The following is a 13,822-nucleotide window of genomic DNA, read 5'->3' as shown; positions in this document are numbered from 1 at the left end:
TATATATTTATATATGGGTGGGCGGGTAGGGTGTAAGGGTATTTATATATATATATATATATATATATATATATATTGGTTTTATTACTATGATACGGATCTGATCAATTAGCGTGTATTAGTCAATGTTTTCCAAGGTCTAATTTTCTGCTTCCTTGACATTGATTTTGCAAGCTGCAATTTGTATTGCGGACGTAGAGTTAGAACGGCTCAAATGGCTCTTTCAGTATCGTGTTAGTTTGGATTTGGACTTGGTGAATTTCTAGTCTACTTGAGTACTAACATATGATTTATTTCTTTTTTGGCTTAGCTTGAATATCAACGGTATATGTACCTGTTGTTCCTATGCCCGAGGTTAGTCTGCACACATTTGTAGCAGATCACTCTAGTAGAATTGATTTTCAATTGATTTTTATGCTGTTTTTCTTCCGAGTACATCAACATTTAGAAATATACCGTTTCACGAGTACGATTGTCTTTTGCGCAAGTACAGCTTTGGACCGAGCGTTTCTATTTGAATTGTGTATGCCATTTGAAAGCACATGAATTTATCTAATATCAATGTATTGATATAGCCACACATAGTGTTCGAAAATTCACGCAGTAGAGCGTTGTTCAATGACGATTTGTGTCGACGGAGTACGAGAACATGCGCCACTTTATGCGAAATATGCATGCAACCGTGTGGACATGCGCACCCTTTACGAAATATCATATATACATAGCCCATTACTGACACCGCCAGTGACACTTGGAACAGAACCTCGCACAGAATGATGGAGAAGGGATGGGTAACTGATGTACTACAAAGAGGATGGGTAAAGAATAAGGGCTGGGTGGCAAATAGGGCATGGGTGACAATCTCGGGATCAGATATCGCGGACTATGCCGCTGTGCATGTTTGTGCGTGGCCCGAGTGTGGACGAGCTTTTGGGAGTGAAGAAGAGTACAAAATCCACCATCTCCTCGCACATCACGGAGATGCTGCTTATCAGTGCCCTATATGTAGAGTAAGTTCCCACATAGAATATATGTCTGTTTTGGCTGAAGTGTACGCATTCACATCCATCGTTGCTAGATATGAATCATCTTGTTTGAGATGCTCTCTCTTTCGACATATACCATACACTCATTTCGTCATCGCGACGAGCACATTATCGCGACCATTCGGCCCCCATATAAGATATACGCATAATGTTGACAGTCGCTTATATGTTGACACTCACTTTCAGTTGGAATACTCATGAAAGGTACTCGTCCACAGTGAGTCGAATTCAAACAGGATTGTGTCTTGGTAAATGTTTCGTGACATATACGATATACATTCGATGCCGACAACTTGACGCACGCACAATATAACAACTTAATAAACTCGTGACGCGACTTACTCGGTTCAATCATGCAGAGACAATAGTGTCTTCCTAATATGCCTAAACACCTATCACGCCTCAGACGGACCTCCCGCATAGCAATGCCCTGAATGCCCACTGGGAGTTGCACCACAAGGACACGCGACACTGTGTTTGTCCCGTGCCAGAGTGTACCAAAGTCCTCGTAGAAGACGAAACGGCGATTATCCACGTCCTGGACCATGCAGACCCCAAAGGTTCTCAACGGCAAGAATACCGCCAAATGAGGGACCAGTTCATTTCGTCCGGGATAGCCGTGGCATTCATGGCTTACTACACCGGACTATACAATCCTGTTGCATGTATTTCTATAATGCTAACATACACTCCAGGAATATAAGAACGTTTAGTTTGAGACATAAATCACGGGTCGTATTATTGAAGGGTTTTAGCGGCGTATGTCATTTGGTTTACGAGTCCTTGCTAACGCATCGCATAGTGATAGATCACGATACGCTTACATTTTTGCGTTTTTGACTATTAGTTGATCAATTTGTCGGTGCAATATATTGAAGAAGAAAAAAATCTGAGATTTTATATTTCAGATACGTACACCAATACACTTGCGGAAGTTATTACTTCTTTGTTCGTTCCCGATGTATTTTATAACCTATGTGCATGTTAGACAGTTTGCTGTAGCTTTATATATAGTAGTATTGTACCGCTATTATGTTCCAGAATTGAAAATTGACGAAAATGATTAAGTCTGCTTTCCGTCGCTTCCTGCTAATGTTCAGTATATTATACATGTGCCTCGACGAAACACGTGGATATTAAATTGAAGTCTAGTAAATAAGCAACGTAATCTTGGACAACAAACTTTTTGGTAAAACTTGATGCCGAATTCGCAGTGCTGGTTCTAACGATTACCTGTGCTCAACTGCGACTCGTGGCTTTGTACACTGAAGGAGTATGGCGCAATAAAGAAACCTCTGCAACTTGTACAAAGACAGTTTCTCGACTCCTTCGATTGCATAGACAATGTTTTAATGTTTGGCATTACCGAGGCAAGATTACGTCTTATTTACCCAGCATTAGCTAGAGATGCTGGATTTGGATATTGATCCTCCTCCCCTTCTGATGATCTCAGCAATCAAGTACCCGATAAAACGGCTAGGGTAGAGGCAAGCTTGTCTTGCATAGTTAGCGCAATGCAAGAATTCCTATTGTTCGAATAAGTTATTTCTCAAGCTGAATTATTACAATACGCAGATCAATTGATCCGAACATAACCCCGACTGTGTCAATTACGATCGCAAAGAAGGATAATAATGAGACCACGCCAGAGCGCGAAACAGGCGAGCCAGCGCATATGCCGATAAAATTCATTCTGTCCTATGAATACACTTCGCTTCTTACTTAGATTATAAGGGGTGGGGTAGGGCGTGTATTTTACAATATTATTCTCTCTCTCTCTCTCTCTCTCTCTCTCTCTCTCTCCTCTCTCTCTCTCTCTCTCCATACGCGAGAAAAACAATACCCATATTATCATCTTTTTTTTCTTACGCACCTGGATGACCAGGAAACAGAGAAGTTTGTAAAAGACTTTCATAGTATACAAGGGCGCGACAATTGCAAAGTAGTAACTGATACACAACTAAATATGCAATATTTCTGTACGACTCTCTCTCATATATATAGACATAAGCGAGAAAAAGAATAACCATATTACTTTTCCACTTATGCATCTGGGTGACCAACAAGAATTTATCAAACCATATTTGTCTAATCATACACATTTGCGAATGAGCAAGAGAGTTTACCGCTTTGCGTCAGAGCGTCAATTATCCGAGCTTAGTAGAGAGTGAACTATAACATAGCGATATCGACCAACATGTGATTGAGCGATGTATGTCTCATCGACAACAGCAATGAACACGTAACGTGGACAAGCTCTGCAGCTGACTTACTGAAGAACGAGGAGTAGAAGTTTGGCCTTCATATAGTCGGCAGTCACTAACCAAGTCTCGTAAATATGTTCTTTATAATATAGGAAGTAGAGGTTTGGCATTCATATAGCTGACAGCCACTAACCAAGTCTCGCAAGTATGTTTTTTTTAAAGATAAACTATCACATACATTCTGTGAAACAGTATCCCGTTTGCTTTGTATCAAAACTGACGCATTACATACCGTTCATATCTTGCTACCGTAACTGGTAAGAGCACTTTATAAGGAGCTTATGATTGTCAATATCCTTCGAGACTGTGGGCAATGCTACAACAGTATACGCAGTGACTGGACACGATTACTGTCTACATGTAGCTGCTATGAGACTCACCGGCGTACGTCCGAGTGTAGCGCAACCTTGCCACGAACCAAAACATATAAGACCGAATCATTGAGTAGCATGTCTCTCCCATTTAAATTTACAGCGAAGGACGCTATGGTCCGTTATAAACATCCTACCCAGATGTGGGAAGAAAGTGATAATCCAGATTCGGGGGATGATTGTAGCAGTGTAGACAAGTGTGATGCTATACACGTTCCGGTCTCAGTCATGAGATGCACTAGATATTCACAGGTGCTGTCTATTCTAGAATGGTACATATTGCTCGTTCGGCGCGCTTGTTATCTTCTTGGTGCTCGATAGTACTTAGGCGGGTATGAAAAGTCCAGGGCAAACTCTGCAAAGACTAGTGCCAAAAACAAAAGTCAGTATCCGCTGTAGTACGCAACGGGATTTCATGCGAATCCCAGCTCACGCATGAATTTCACCACACCAGTTTGGTTTTCTTTGACCATGTAGAAATCTTTTTAGCCGTGAATTTAGTCATTTTATTCACAGTAACAAAAAACAAAAATGTACCACATCTGCTGGACCCGTTAAAGTCGAGATTCTGTTTGGGTGGGGGTTTAAATAGTTTGCTTAGGTTGCAAAATACCAAGACCAATTAATCGAACCTACGAACGAACATACACCTTTTCCATCTTACATTACACGCAAGATGCTCGATTTGTTTGTGGACAAAATGAGAGCATGTAATCCGCAATCAGGGGAAAGTTATCAAATCCATACGCGGGTATCAGTGAGCTTCTGCAACCCATAACAACTGTTTGGGACAAGTAAAGCGCTCCGGCCATGGATCAGTAGAATATTTGGCGATAGGTACAGAAGATAGACTGGATAACAATCATTGATTTAGTATAGATCTTTTGCATTTGGAAGTATCATAGAATTGAGGAAGTATTTGACATTTACGACTCCAAATTTTCAATTCAATGTTAATTTTGATTGGCGTGGTATTCCATTGTTTGTGGCGATGTCGTTGTTGTTAGTGCTGTCTGTGCGTTTGTGTCGAGTATGTTGTCGCGCTCTGTCATTCTCGCGTGTCCACGTTCTTTCCCGTCTACCCACTGCAGTAGGCATCCTTGGGATGCGTCTTCGGCCGTTGCTGGTTTATGATCTAGAATAAAGCTCGCATTTGTCTTTCTTGTAATGGGCATGTTGTGTCTAGTTGAAATGTAATAGCCTTTTCTATCTTCTCGAATCGTTCTTGCCAAGATACCTCTGTATTTGACGCTTCAACTCCTGTGCTATAGTCGGTGAGATGGGGATGTCATTATCTGAAAGAGGCGTTGATCTTCGCCAGTGCAGCCACTATATATCCCACGTGGTAACGACTGTTGTACACCGCGACCACCACCTTCGTCTCCTCGCCCTCCCCAGCGTTATTCAGATGGCGACTGTGGCTTTGACCAGAGTCTTTATGTAGCGCCGCAGTTTCCCTTGCAGAAAAAGATAATGAAAAATTTATGGGGTACATGGGGCAAAACTCAGAAAGAAATCGAGGAAATGATTCAGCTTTTGAATGACTGCGGCTGTGACCCAGGCAAGCACAGATTTGCCAAGATGGACCTGATCGACTAAACGTATTGACATAAAACACACACGCATACACAACACACACATACACACACCCAATACAACACAACAGCTATTATGTTAACATAATATAGAGATCTTTGGACACTGGTAAGTTATATTCTTACTATATAGGTTCTTATGTACTCTTTGTTCATGACAAATAATCAGACACCTATAAAATTGATAATGTAGACGGGCCAAGCACACTAATGTGAGCTTATCTCGTACGATCGGCCTTACATACGAAATACTAACAACATGAGTTCAAGAGAATCTTGGGGTATAGGATCCGATAACGGAGCCTATATAGTACGACATTTGTGCATTACGTCATCGGATTTTGGAAATCCTGATCAGTTAGAGAATCAATAAGAAATAGCGTAAATGCCTACATAAAAACCAGGAAGATTAAGATAAACTCTTTCCTCAAGCTGATAAAATTGCAAAGCTTTTTTATCCATGACTTGAGTTCGAGTCTTCTCCTTTCAAAGAGAAACTTCAAAAGTCCATGACGCGTAAGCGTATACACCAACAAACGGGTGAAACTGGAAATGCCAAGCGAACAAATGTTGAGTCACAAAACCGATAAAAAGTATATGCGTATTTCCATACCTTATTGCTTCAGTTTTAAACCACATCCTGCCTTTTTTTTCTCGCTATTTTACCACAGGGTTAAAGTTGGCGGTGGAGGCTATGATATTATCATAGCATGCTTCGGAGTATGTTATAAATAAATAAGATATCGATATCTTATATGGTATTGTCTAAACGTAGGGGGATTTTGCTAAGTATTGTTAGTTCTACTTCTATTGATTTTAATTCAGAGTCGTACCTTTCAGCTACTCTCTACACTACATTATGACCCGTGAACCGTTTATTGCCTTCAGCCTTTGTACTGTGAGTCATCTTGTACAGTATCCTGAAGAGGAAAATTAATTATTTTTATGTTTCTCGGGCTTCTACTTGAGTGTTTCTCTCACACGCGGAGTCCCGGTATAGCTTATCGGTTCTACCGCTAACCATATTTCTGATGACTCTAATATAAGGAATATTCGAATCCTAATTCCAAAATTCAATATTTTATGATTCCGAGGTTTTGGGATTTGTATTGGCTTTTTGATAACCTGGTCCCTAGATGCTACATTGATGTTAGAAGAAACAACACTTTTCTCGAAATGTTCTTCGCAAATTCGATAAACGGGAGTAATTACCAAAATATGACGGGAGATGCTTGCTATTTTCTTTTAATTCAAAAATATCATTAATAAGTAATTTGGAAGCATACACCGTCAGATAGTTTGTAATTACTTCCCATTCACCGAACACGTCTTAAGAATATCATCCCTTGGCAGGATTGGTAAAAAGTCAAGAGATCGTGGTTGCGATATTTAATCTTATTTCCTTCTCTTCCACTCGCACCCGCCCTGTAAAGTTTTCATCATATTTTTTTCTAATTGGAAAGCTGGGGCGCGGATCCGGTTATTTGATAGCCTTTCTTATCTACGAGGCTTATATATCTTTAGCGGTTCTTAACACCGCATACTAACGAAAAGGGATTTCCAAACAATCCGGGAAACTCAACGCCCACGGCATCCAACGACTCAGCAACTAGCCTTAGCCAAGCACACGGTACCGGCTTCGCCTCGACGCACAGCGCATGCAATAGTGTGATCTAGTTGAAACATTGGATGATTGTATCATCCTTGAAGGGGTACGATCAAACTTCTTTGTACCACATATTGAATGATCCAATAAATAAACTATGTGAAAAAAACAACATTATAATAAATGAATAAAATACAGTCGAACATCGCACCCTTGTCAAGCAGATGATTTTTAACTTTCAGAGTTTTGTAAAGCCTATGAGGTTCGAAGAAAGTAGGAACTGAAACAGGCAATGTTTATTAAACTTAAGCTGGTCGCAAAGCTTCGCTGTAGTAAAGTGAACTAGCGACCAACCGACCTAGCGTATCTACACGATTCCTGAAACTATACGGTTCTGGTTGGGGCTATTGGTTTTGGCGTGCAATTAGTGCGAGGTGGTCAAGACTGTCGGTTTTACTTCCGTGTGTGCGTTGAGTTTACTCGTGTCAGGCCCGAGGGTTTACAACCCCCCATACGTTCTGTATACCAGGAACTTATTTAGCACGTGAGCAGAGGAGTAAAATAGTAGACTTGTATCTAAGGTGTAACCTCGGAGGCCAGGAACTTATCATGCCAGGTCAATTCTGGGAAGCACGGTAATCAGCACTAGTAGATACTATCTATAGGCACATGACATAGCAGACTTAAGGGTAGGGAGTCATGTAGCAGAGAAGTGTTCACAGAGGAATTCCATATCAGCGTGGGTAAGATCAATATTTCCAGGGGTTCGTTTGTGAATAACACAATGGGATAAATATATCTTGAGGGCGACATTAAACTTATACTGGAAAAGGATAGCGGCAGGCCAGTTCTTAAAAGCAGCAGCAAGTGTGGCTTTAGCCGATGCGGTAGAAATACAGAAGGGGCTGTCAGGGAAAGGCCAATTTGTATAGATTGATGTAGCCCGAGTATTACGGGCAACAGGGGTAGGGATGTCACCTGGTTTCGTATACTCCTCAAATTTAGATCTGCGGAAGCGGTATAGTTTGGCAGTATTATATTCTTGAATATAATGCATAACTGGGGGTTGTAGCCCACGGATAACGGCCGGACTCCCCCAAGGTGTTCTGGCAGAGAATGGTGATGGTTTGAGTTTATACATCACACGGCGGCCGACAGCAGTCATTGGTGCATCGGAATGATGTTCATTTGCTTGTGTTGCCTGAGACCACTGGGCCTTACGATTACGCTCTCAAACGTCGAAATCACAGGCAGTAAATACGAGAATAAGCGTATTTGATTGTTGCCCAGCAGACAGATCCTTATTGAGTTGTTACCAAATGCTTATTTGCAGCATAGTGAGAGGTACGGTTAGTTACCAGAGTATAAGGCGGTACATTAATAACAGTAGGAACATTCGAGTTACAGTCACGAGTAAATTTACAATGCCAATATGGCTATGGTCCCCGGGGCTACCGATATGACACTTGATTTGCTCATCATTGCTACTTGAGCTTGCCTCCACTTCTGGTTCCATAATAGGTTCCTTCTGAGATTTGTCCTTGTCCCCTATAATTGGGGACGCCCTCATAATTGGGGACTTTCCTTTCTGATTTTCGTCACTTATCTGAAGCATTGTCCTTTTGACTATAATTGTCAGAGGCAAGTACTTTGGCTACAGTGCGCTTAAATGCATCAGCAGCGGCGTCGGTAGCTTTTGCAGCAGCAACAGCTGCGGCAGCGCTAGTGACTTCTCTCTCCATCTTCTTCTTTTCAGCTCTACGCTTCTTAGAAGGAGTGTTGTCTTTCTTGGTCATAATCTTAACTTATGACTACTAGCTTGTCTCTTAGCGACTAGCTTAGACAAGAGAAAATGATGTGGTAGTTAACTTACCTTTACGCTTAAGTAGTCTAAGTAATTATTACTTTTGCTAACTTTAAAATGTGTAAGATTCGGTCTAATAAAGGCGATACTAATGCCTTAGAATAAATAAACGCGTAGGTAAATTCTAAATATCGTGTAAATATCGATATAAATAAACGAAATGAGACGTTTAATAAAGTTAGGTTTGTCTCGTGAAAACAGCAATACTCTGAGGGATTGTGAGGCTGAGACATTGCCTATACATAATCCTCTCAGTACTGTTTCCGCCGAAGGGATTTTATTTAGTGTTTCGTTGTCGCTCTATTCTGGGGCGAATCCGAGAGACTCATAAAATCCTATCTTTAGAAAAAATAAAATAAAAATAAAAATACTCTTGACGTCCTTAGTTATTGTCTTTACCAATAACTTGCCACTATCAAGAATTACCGACTTAGCCTTCATCAGACTGGCACATCTGGTTGGCTTATCGGAGGATCAACTAGGTAACGTTAATAGTCCCTAGAAACCTATATTCGGTTGAGCCATCTCGCTACCGAAGTATTCAGATATAAATAAAATTGGAAAGTAAATAACGCTCTATTAATAGGACTAGACCAACTCTTTTATGTTTGGTATTTTACTGAGGCCTTTTAATGGCCTCATCCAAACATCTGATATGTTAAATGGAAAAGGTTTAATTAATAAAATCATTAAAAACCATTTTAGGAAACTTAAGTTCCTCGTACTATTAAGAGTACAATTAGGAAACTTAAGTTCCTCGTACTTTTAAGAGTACGTTTATAATTTGCGTACTGCTTAAGAGTACGTTTATACATAGAGTCTAATGTGGAGGCCCGGCTTATTACAGGAGCATATCTGCAGTATAATTTCATTCTCCTTGAATATGACGAGATCAATTGTGCGGCAGACCCTCTGGACAAGCTGTAGCAGACGATTGCCACAAGTAGTTGCAGTGAACTTCATACTTAGATGAAAAAGGAAGGACGCTTTCGTGGTCGGTCCAAATAAAGAGTGGATTGTAATTAGCCGTTAATGTCATCTCGTCTTTATCCACCCCGTAGGCAATGGCCATAGTCTCGAGGTCGACAATATGGTAGCGGCGCTGTGCCGAATCTAACTTCGTGCTCCGGTAAGTAAATGAATATAGGCGGACAATACCATTGATACAGAAACCGTCGACACGTGGGTCGACAACCTGGTTTGTATTTGTATTTATATCTGCACGGCTTGAAAGCTCCTGAGAACGATGTAAATACAATGCTCGCGTTCTGACAATTTGTCGTGGTTAGTCCGGTGGACACTTGTGGTGCGGAAGGGTTAGGTGGACGGCTACTGATGGCGCTGCTGGGCGCTTCAACGATATTGGGTGAAAATATGTGGTTGGAGGTTGGGGAAGACTTGCCGCTATGGACAAATGTACAAATGTATGTAAAAGTCGGTCCCCTCTAGGCTGACTGTACGATACCAAGACGTTTACGTTACTAAGAAAATACGTTAATACGTTAAAATGCAAAATGTTAAATAAGTTTAGCTTCAGCCCTTGGTAATGAGCAAATGACTCGGGGATTTTAGACTTAGACTATTGTCTATATGCTCCGCTCTAACCACTCACTACTTCGGTCTAGATTTATTTATGCTTTAGTTACTAAGACTAGATATCATTTCATTGGACGCATAGTTTACATTTCACGCCTCGAAACAATTACCGAATCAAACTAACCAATAAAATACCTCTTAGTCCAACTTGAGAAAATTAAATTAAAATTAAAATACCAAGCTGGTGCAGTATACATCTACACCTAAACCCCATCACTTGGTACCTAGCTTCCCATCCCATTTAAGGCATAGACGGGCACATCTAGTTGGCTGGCTAGGAGGAATCAAAACCATGTTGTCCTAAATTCTAACAACTCTGATTCTGTCCTTTCCTCAGTGGAATATCTTGCTCTGAGATCATTATCGAATTATACTATAGGTTTGTACCAACAACCATTTCATGTCTGAGACCCTCTCTCATGGTACTCCCATGAGATTCCCAAAGTGTTATTTTCAGGTGTCAGATTGGTGTCGTTCCTATATTTTGTACAATTTTAATTTCAGTGGAAAAACCAATCTATATTTGGTAAACCACCTAATTTTCCACAGTAGAGTTCCATACTCTACTGAGTACTGTCACATGTTCAGAATCTTGAATTTCTCAGTTCTTGTTCATGTCCAATTTGTTAAACGTATTCCAGTGTTTTAAGTATAATCGTTAATACGTTATACGTTTATAATATACGTTTAACTGTGCAACTACTATTAGGAACCCGCTATTTTTACATTAAGTTACTCGGTTACTCTATTACGTTTGGGCTTTGGTCTTTGTGGTCCCCGATGGTGGATCGGACGTTTCTTAATACCTTTTGGAGGTACGTACATTCCATGCTGTTTAAAGCTGGGAATGTATGATGTCTGTGGATAGATCTTAACCACTTCGGGTCGCTTATTTGATGGTAAGATTGCTTCTGCATCAGCCATATTTTTGTGTAAGCGTTTGCGGAACTTCTTATTAAAAGCCTTTAGTACATCCGGATCATCAAATGCTGATGGTGGACGATCATTCTGTGCTCCATTGGCGAACTCCGTAGTGTAATATGCCATATCCTCATGTTTGTACTTCCCTAGAATCTTCTTAAACTCGTAAGACATAAGAGGTGTAGTAGCTTCACGTGTGCGACGAAGGATGACCTCTGTCGTAGGGATTCGATGTGACTCAATATTTTAGGCAATAGAGCCGTCAACGTTGTTAACTTCATACGTTCCGCTCTTCTTATCGGCCACAGAGATCATAAATGGTCCAATATATTTAGCCGTAAGCACAGTTGTATCGGAGTTGCGTGCCATAATGTTGACTATATCACCTACCTCAAACTCGACTATTTTCTTGGTATCATTTTATCGCTTTCGTCTCTACTTGAGAGCGATGTCCTTCATCTCCCTTAAGCAAGAATAGACCACATCTCTGGTCCAACGCATCTTCTCTAATCATGGTAAAGCATGATCATCTTGAGACTCCTTGTTGAAGGGGATCTGTAAATCACTATAACGGCCCCGGAAATAGTGAGCGGGTGTTGTACCAGTGACTGAATCAGAGGATTTGTTCATCTGTGTCTGTACCCAATTGATTGAGTACGGCCACATGTCAGCATCATCAAGTAGTGCTCCTCGCATGAACTCCTTCATCTTTCTGTGTTGTACCTCGTTCGCACCTTGTGTCTGAGGCTTGTAGGGTACACCCATCTTATAACATGATCCCGCAACGAGTAACAGTGTCGTCATGACATCTCCTGTAAACTCACTACCGTTGTCGGAACATACACTTGCTGGCCAGCCGAAATCTGCGAAGCATTTATATATGCACTCAGCCACAGTTTGTGTCGATTTATCTTTCAGCGGATACAATACATTATATCTAGATGCGACATCAGACACGTGACAGACATATTTATCCTTCGTGTGTTCGGAAGTGGGTAGCTCAACCAAATCAATGATAACCCGGTGCCACGGCTCGTCTACTGATACGCTGCGTAAAGGTGCGTATCCGTAGCGCTTGATCCGGTTAACTTCGCAGTTGTTACATTCGTGATACACCTGAGATATATGTTGCTTTAAGTTCGGGTGTACGATTCCGTACCTCTTGCAATCTTTCTCAGTTCTAAACTTATCCATGTGCGTAAGAGCATGATTTTGTCTTAACCACTTCAGAATCGCCTCCTGTGATTTACTTGTTACATTGAAATCAGGAGGTGAGGATTCCACCGCGTCATCACCTGGACTCGAAGACTCGTCTTGTCCAATCTCGCCTAAAGCTTCTACATCATGAATCCGACTAATGTTTGATCTATCCATTAGTTGAGTCACATGATCATATACCTCGGGAAAGTCATTCATCAATTGCTTAAGCAATCGAGTTTCTGCTTGGTATGCAATTTCCCTGTCAGACCGTATCTTGTTGTAGAAGGCTTTCGCTAGTGTTGCGCTCCTCTTTGATTCCTTTGAATTTGGCTGTATCTTGATAGCACATACTGCAGGTGCTTGTGTTGTCCCAGTCTCTGATTGAGACTTAGGATTCAAGAGTAGAATCTTGGATTCCTGAACGTTCTGTTTGAAAGTCTCGGATGGTGTCCACTTGGTTGTTCCAACTGGACCTATTCGACATATATTAGTATGCCGTCAAGGCGTCTTTTGGACTGCACGGGTACCCTGGTTGAGAAAAGTATCTACCTTTCTATCCACATAGATCGGCTCACATTGTATCATTGAGATAAACTGTGATAGCCATTTATCTGAGTGTCTTAGGGGACAACACAACGTGATGATAGCATCTTGAATATGTATAAAATTTAGCAACTGTGGTATTAATTGCCATGGAGGATTTGCCCAGGCATTCTCGTGAGACAAGTCTATCTATAATCCGTCTTCTTCCGGATGTTCCAGTGTCCGGTACCTCGGCAGTTGCGCATTATGATGAGCGGCAAACAAATCTATGGTATGTGGTCCATATATGTTGTCAGCGATCTTAAACCACCTAGGATTGGCCATCCAATCTGTAGCTAGTAACTCCCTAACCATCTTGTTAAAGTCTGGTACGAAGCGAGACAACATGTCGGGTAAGTGATTGTGAATACCCGGTATATGTGTTATGCCGAAAGAAAATTTTGCAATCGTGTCATGCCACCGACTGACTAACTGTGAGTTAGGTCTCATGTCCTTTAGGTGTTGCAATGACATCTGATCACATAGCACGTTAAAGTGCGTGCCATATAGATAGTCCTTAAAATTAGTGAGTGCAGTAGCAATTGCCAAAAACTCTTGTTGCACGGTTGGGTAATTGATCTGAGTCGAATTCATAGCCCTGCTAACGAACTGTACATATCTTGGTTTCCCATCAATCATTTGATACAGAACCCCGCCGAGTGCCATCTCGGATGCGTCTGTTGCTACCATGAATGGAATACCATCCTTTGGTGGCTGGACTACTGGTGTCTGTTGAACCACTGTTTTGAGCTGCTTAAATGCGTCATCATAGTCTTT

The 13,822-nt window shown here is 41.2% G+C and overlaps 1 protein-coding gene across 1 annotated transcript; it reads left to right on the top strand.

Moving 5' to 3' along the window:
* Positions 1–773: 773 nt before the first annotated feature.
* Positions 774–1,749, top strand: SARC_00725 (hypothetical protein; the record flags this gene model as incomplete). The annotated part of the gene is made up of 2 exons (XM_014305570.1): positions 774–1,010; positions 1,453–1,749. 2 exons carry the CDS (start codon positions 774–776, stop codon positions 1,747–1,749), a joined length of 534 nt encoding a protein of 177 aa, XP_014161045.1.
* Between the last annotated feature and the right edge of the window lie 12,073 nt (positions 1,750–13,822).

Source organism: Sphaeroforma arctica (assembly GCF_001186125.1).
Source record: "Sphaeroforma arctica JP610 unplaced genomic scaffold supercont1.25, whole genome shotgun sequence".
NCBI classification, from domain to species: domain Eukaryota; class Ichthyosporea; order Ichthyophonida; genus Sphaeroforma; species Sphaeroforma arctica.
This window is presented reverse-complemented; position numbering and strand designations above follow the sequence as displayed.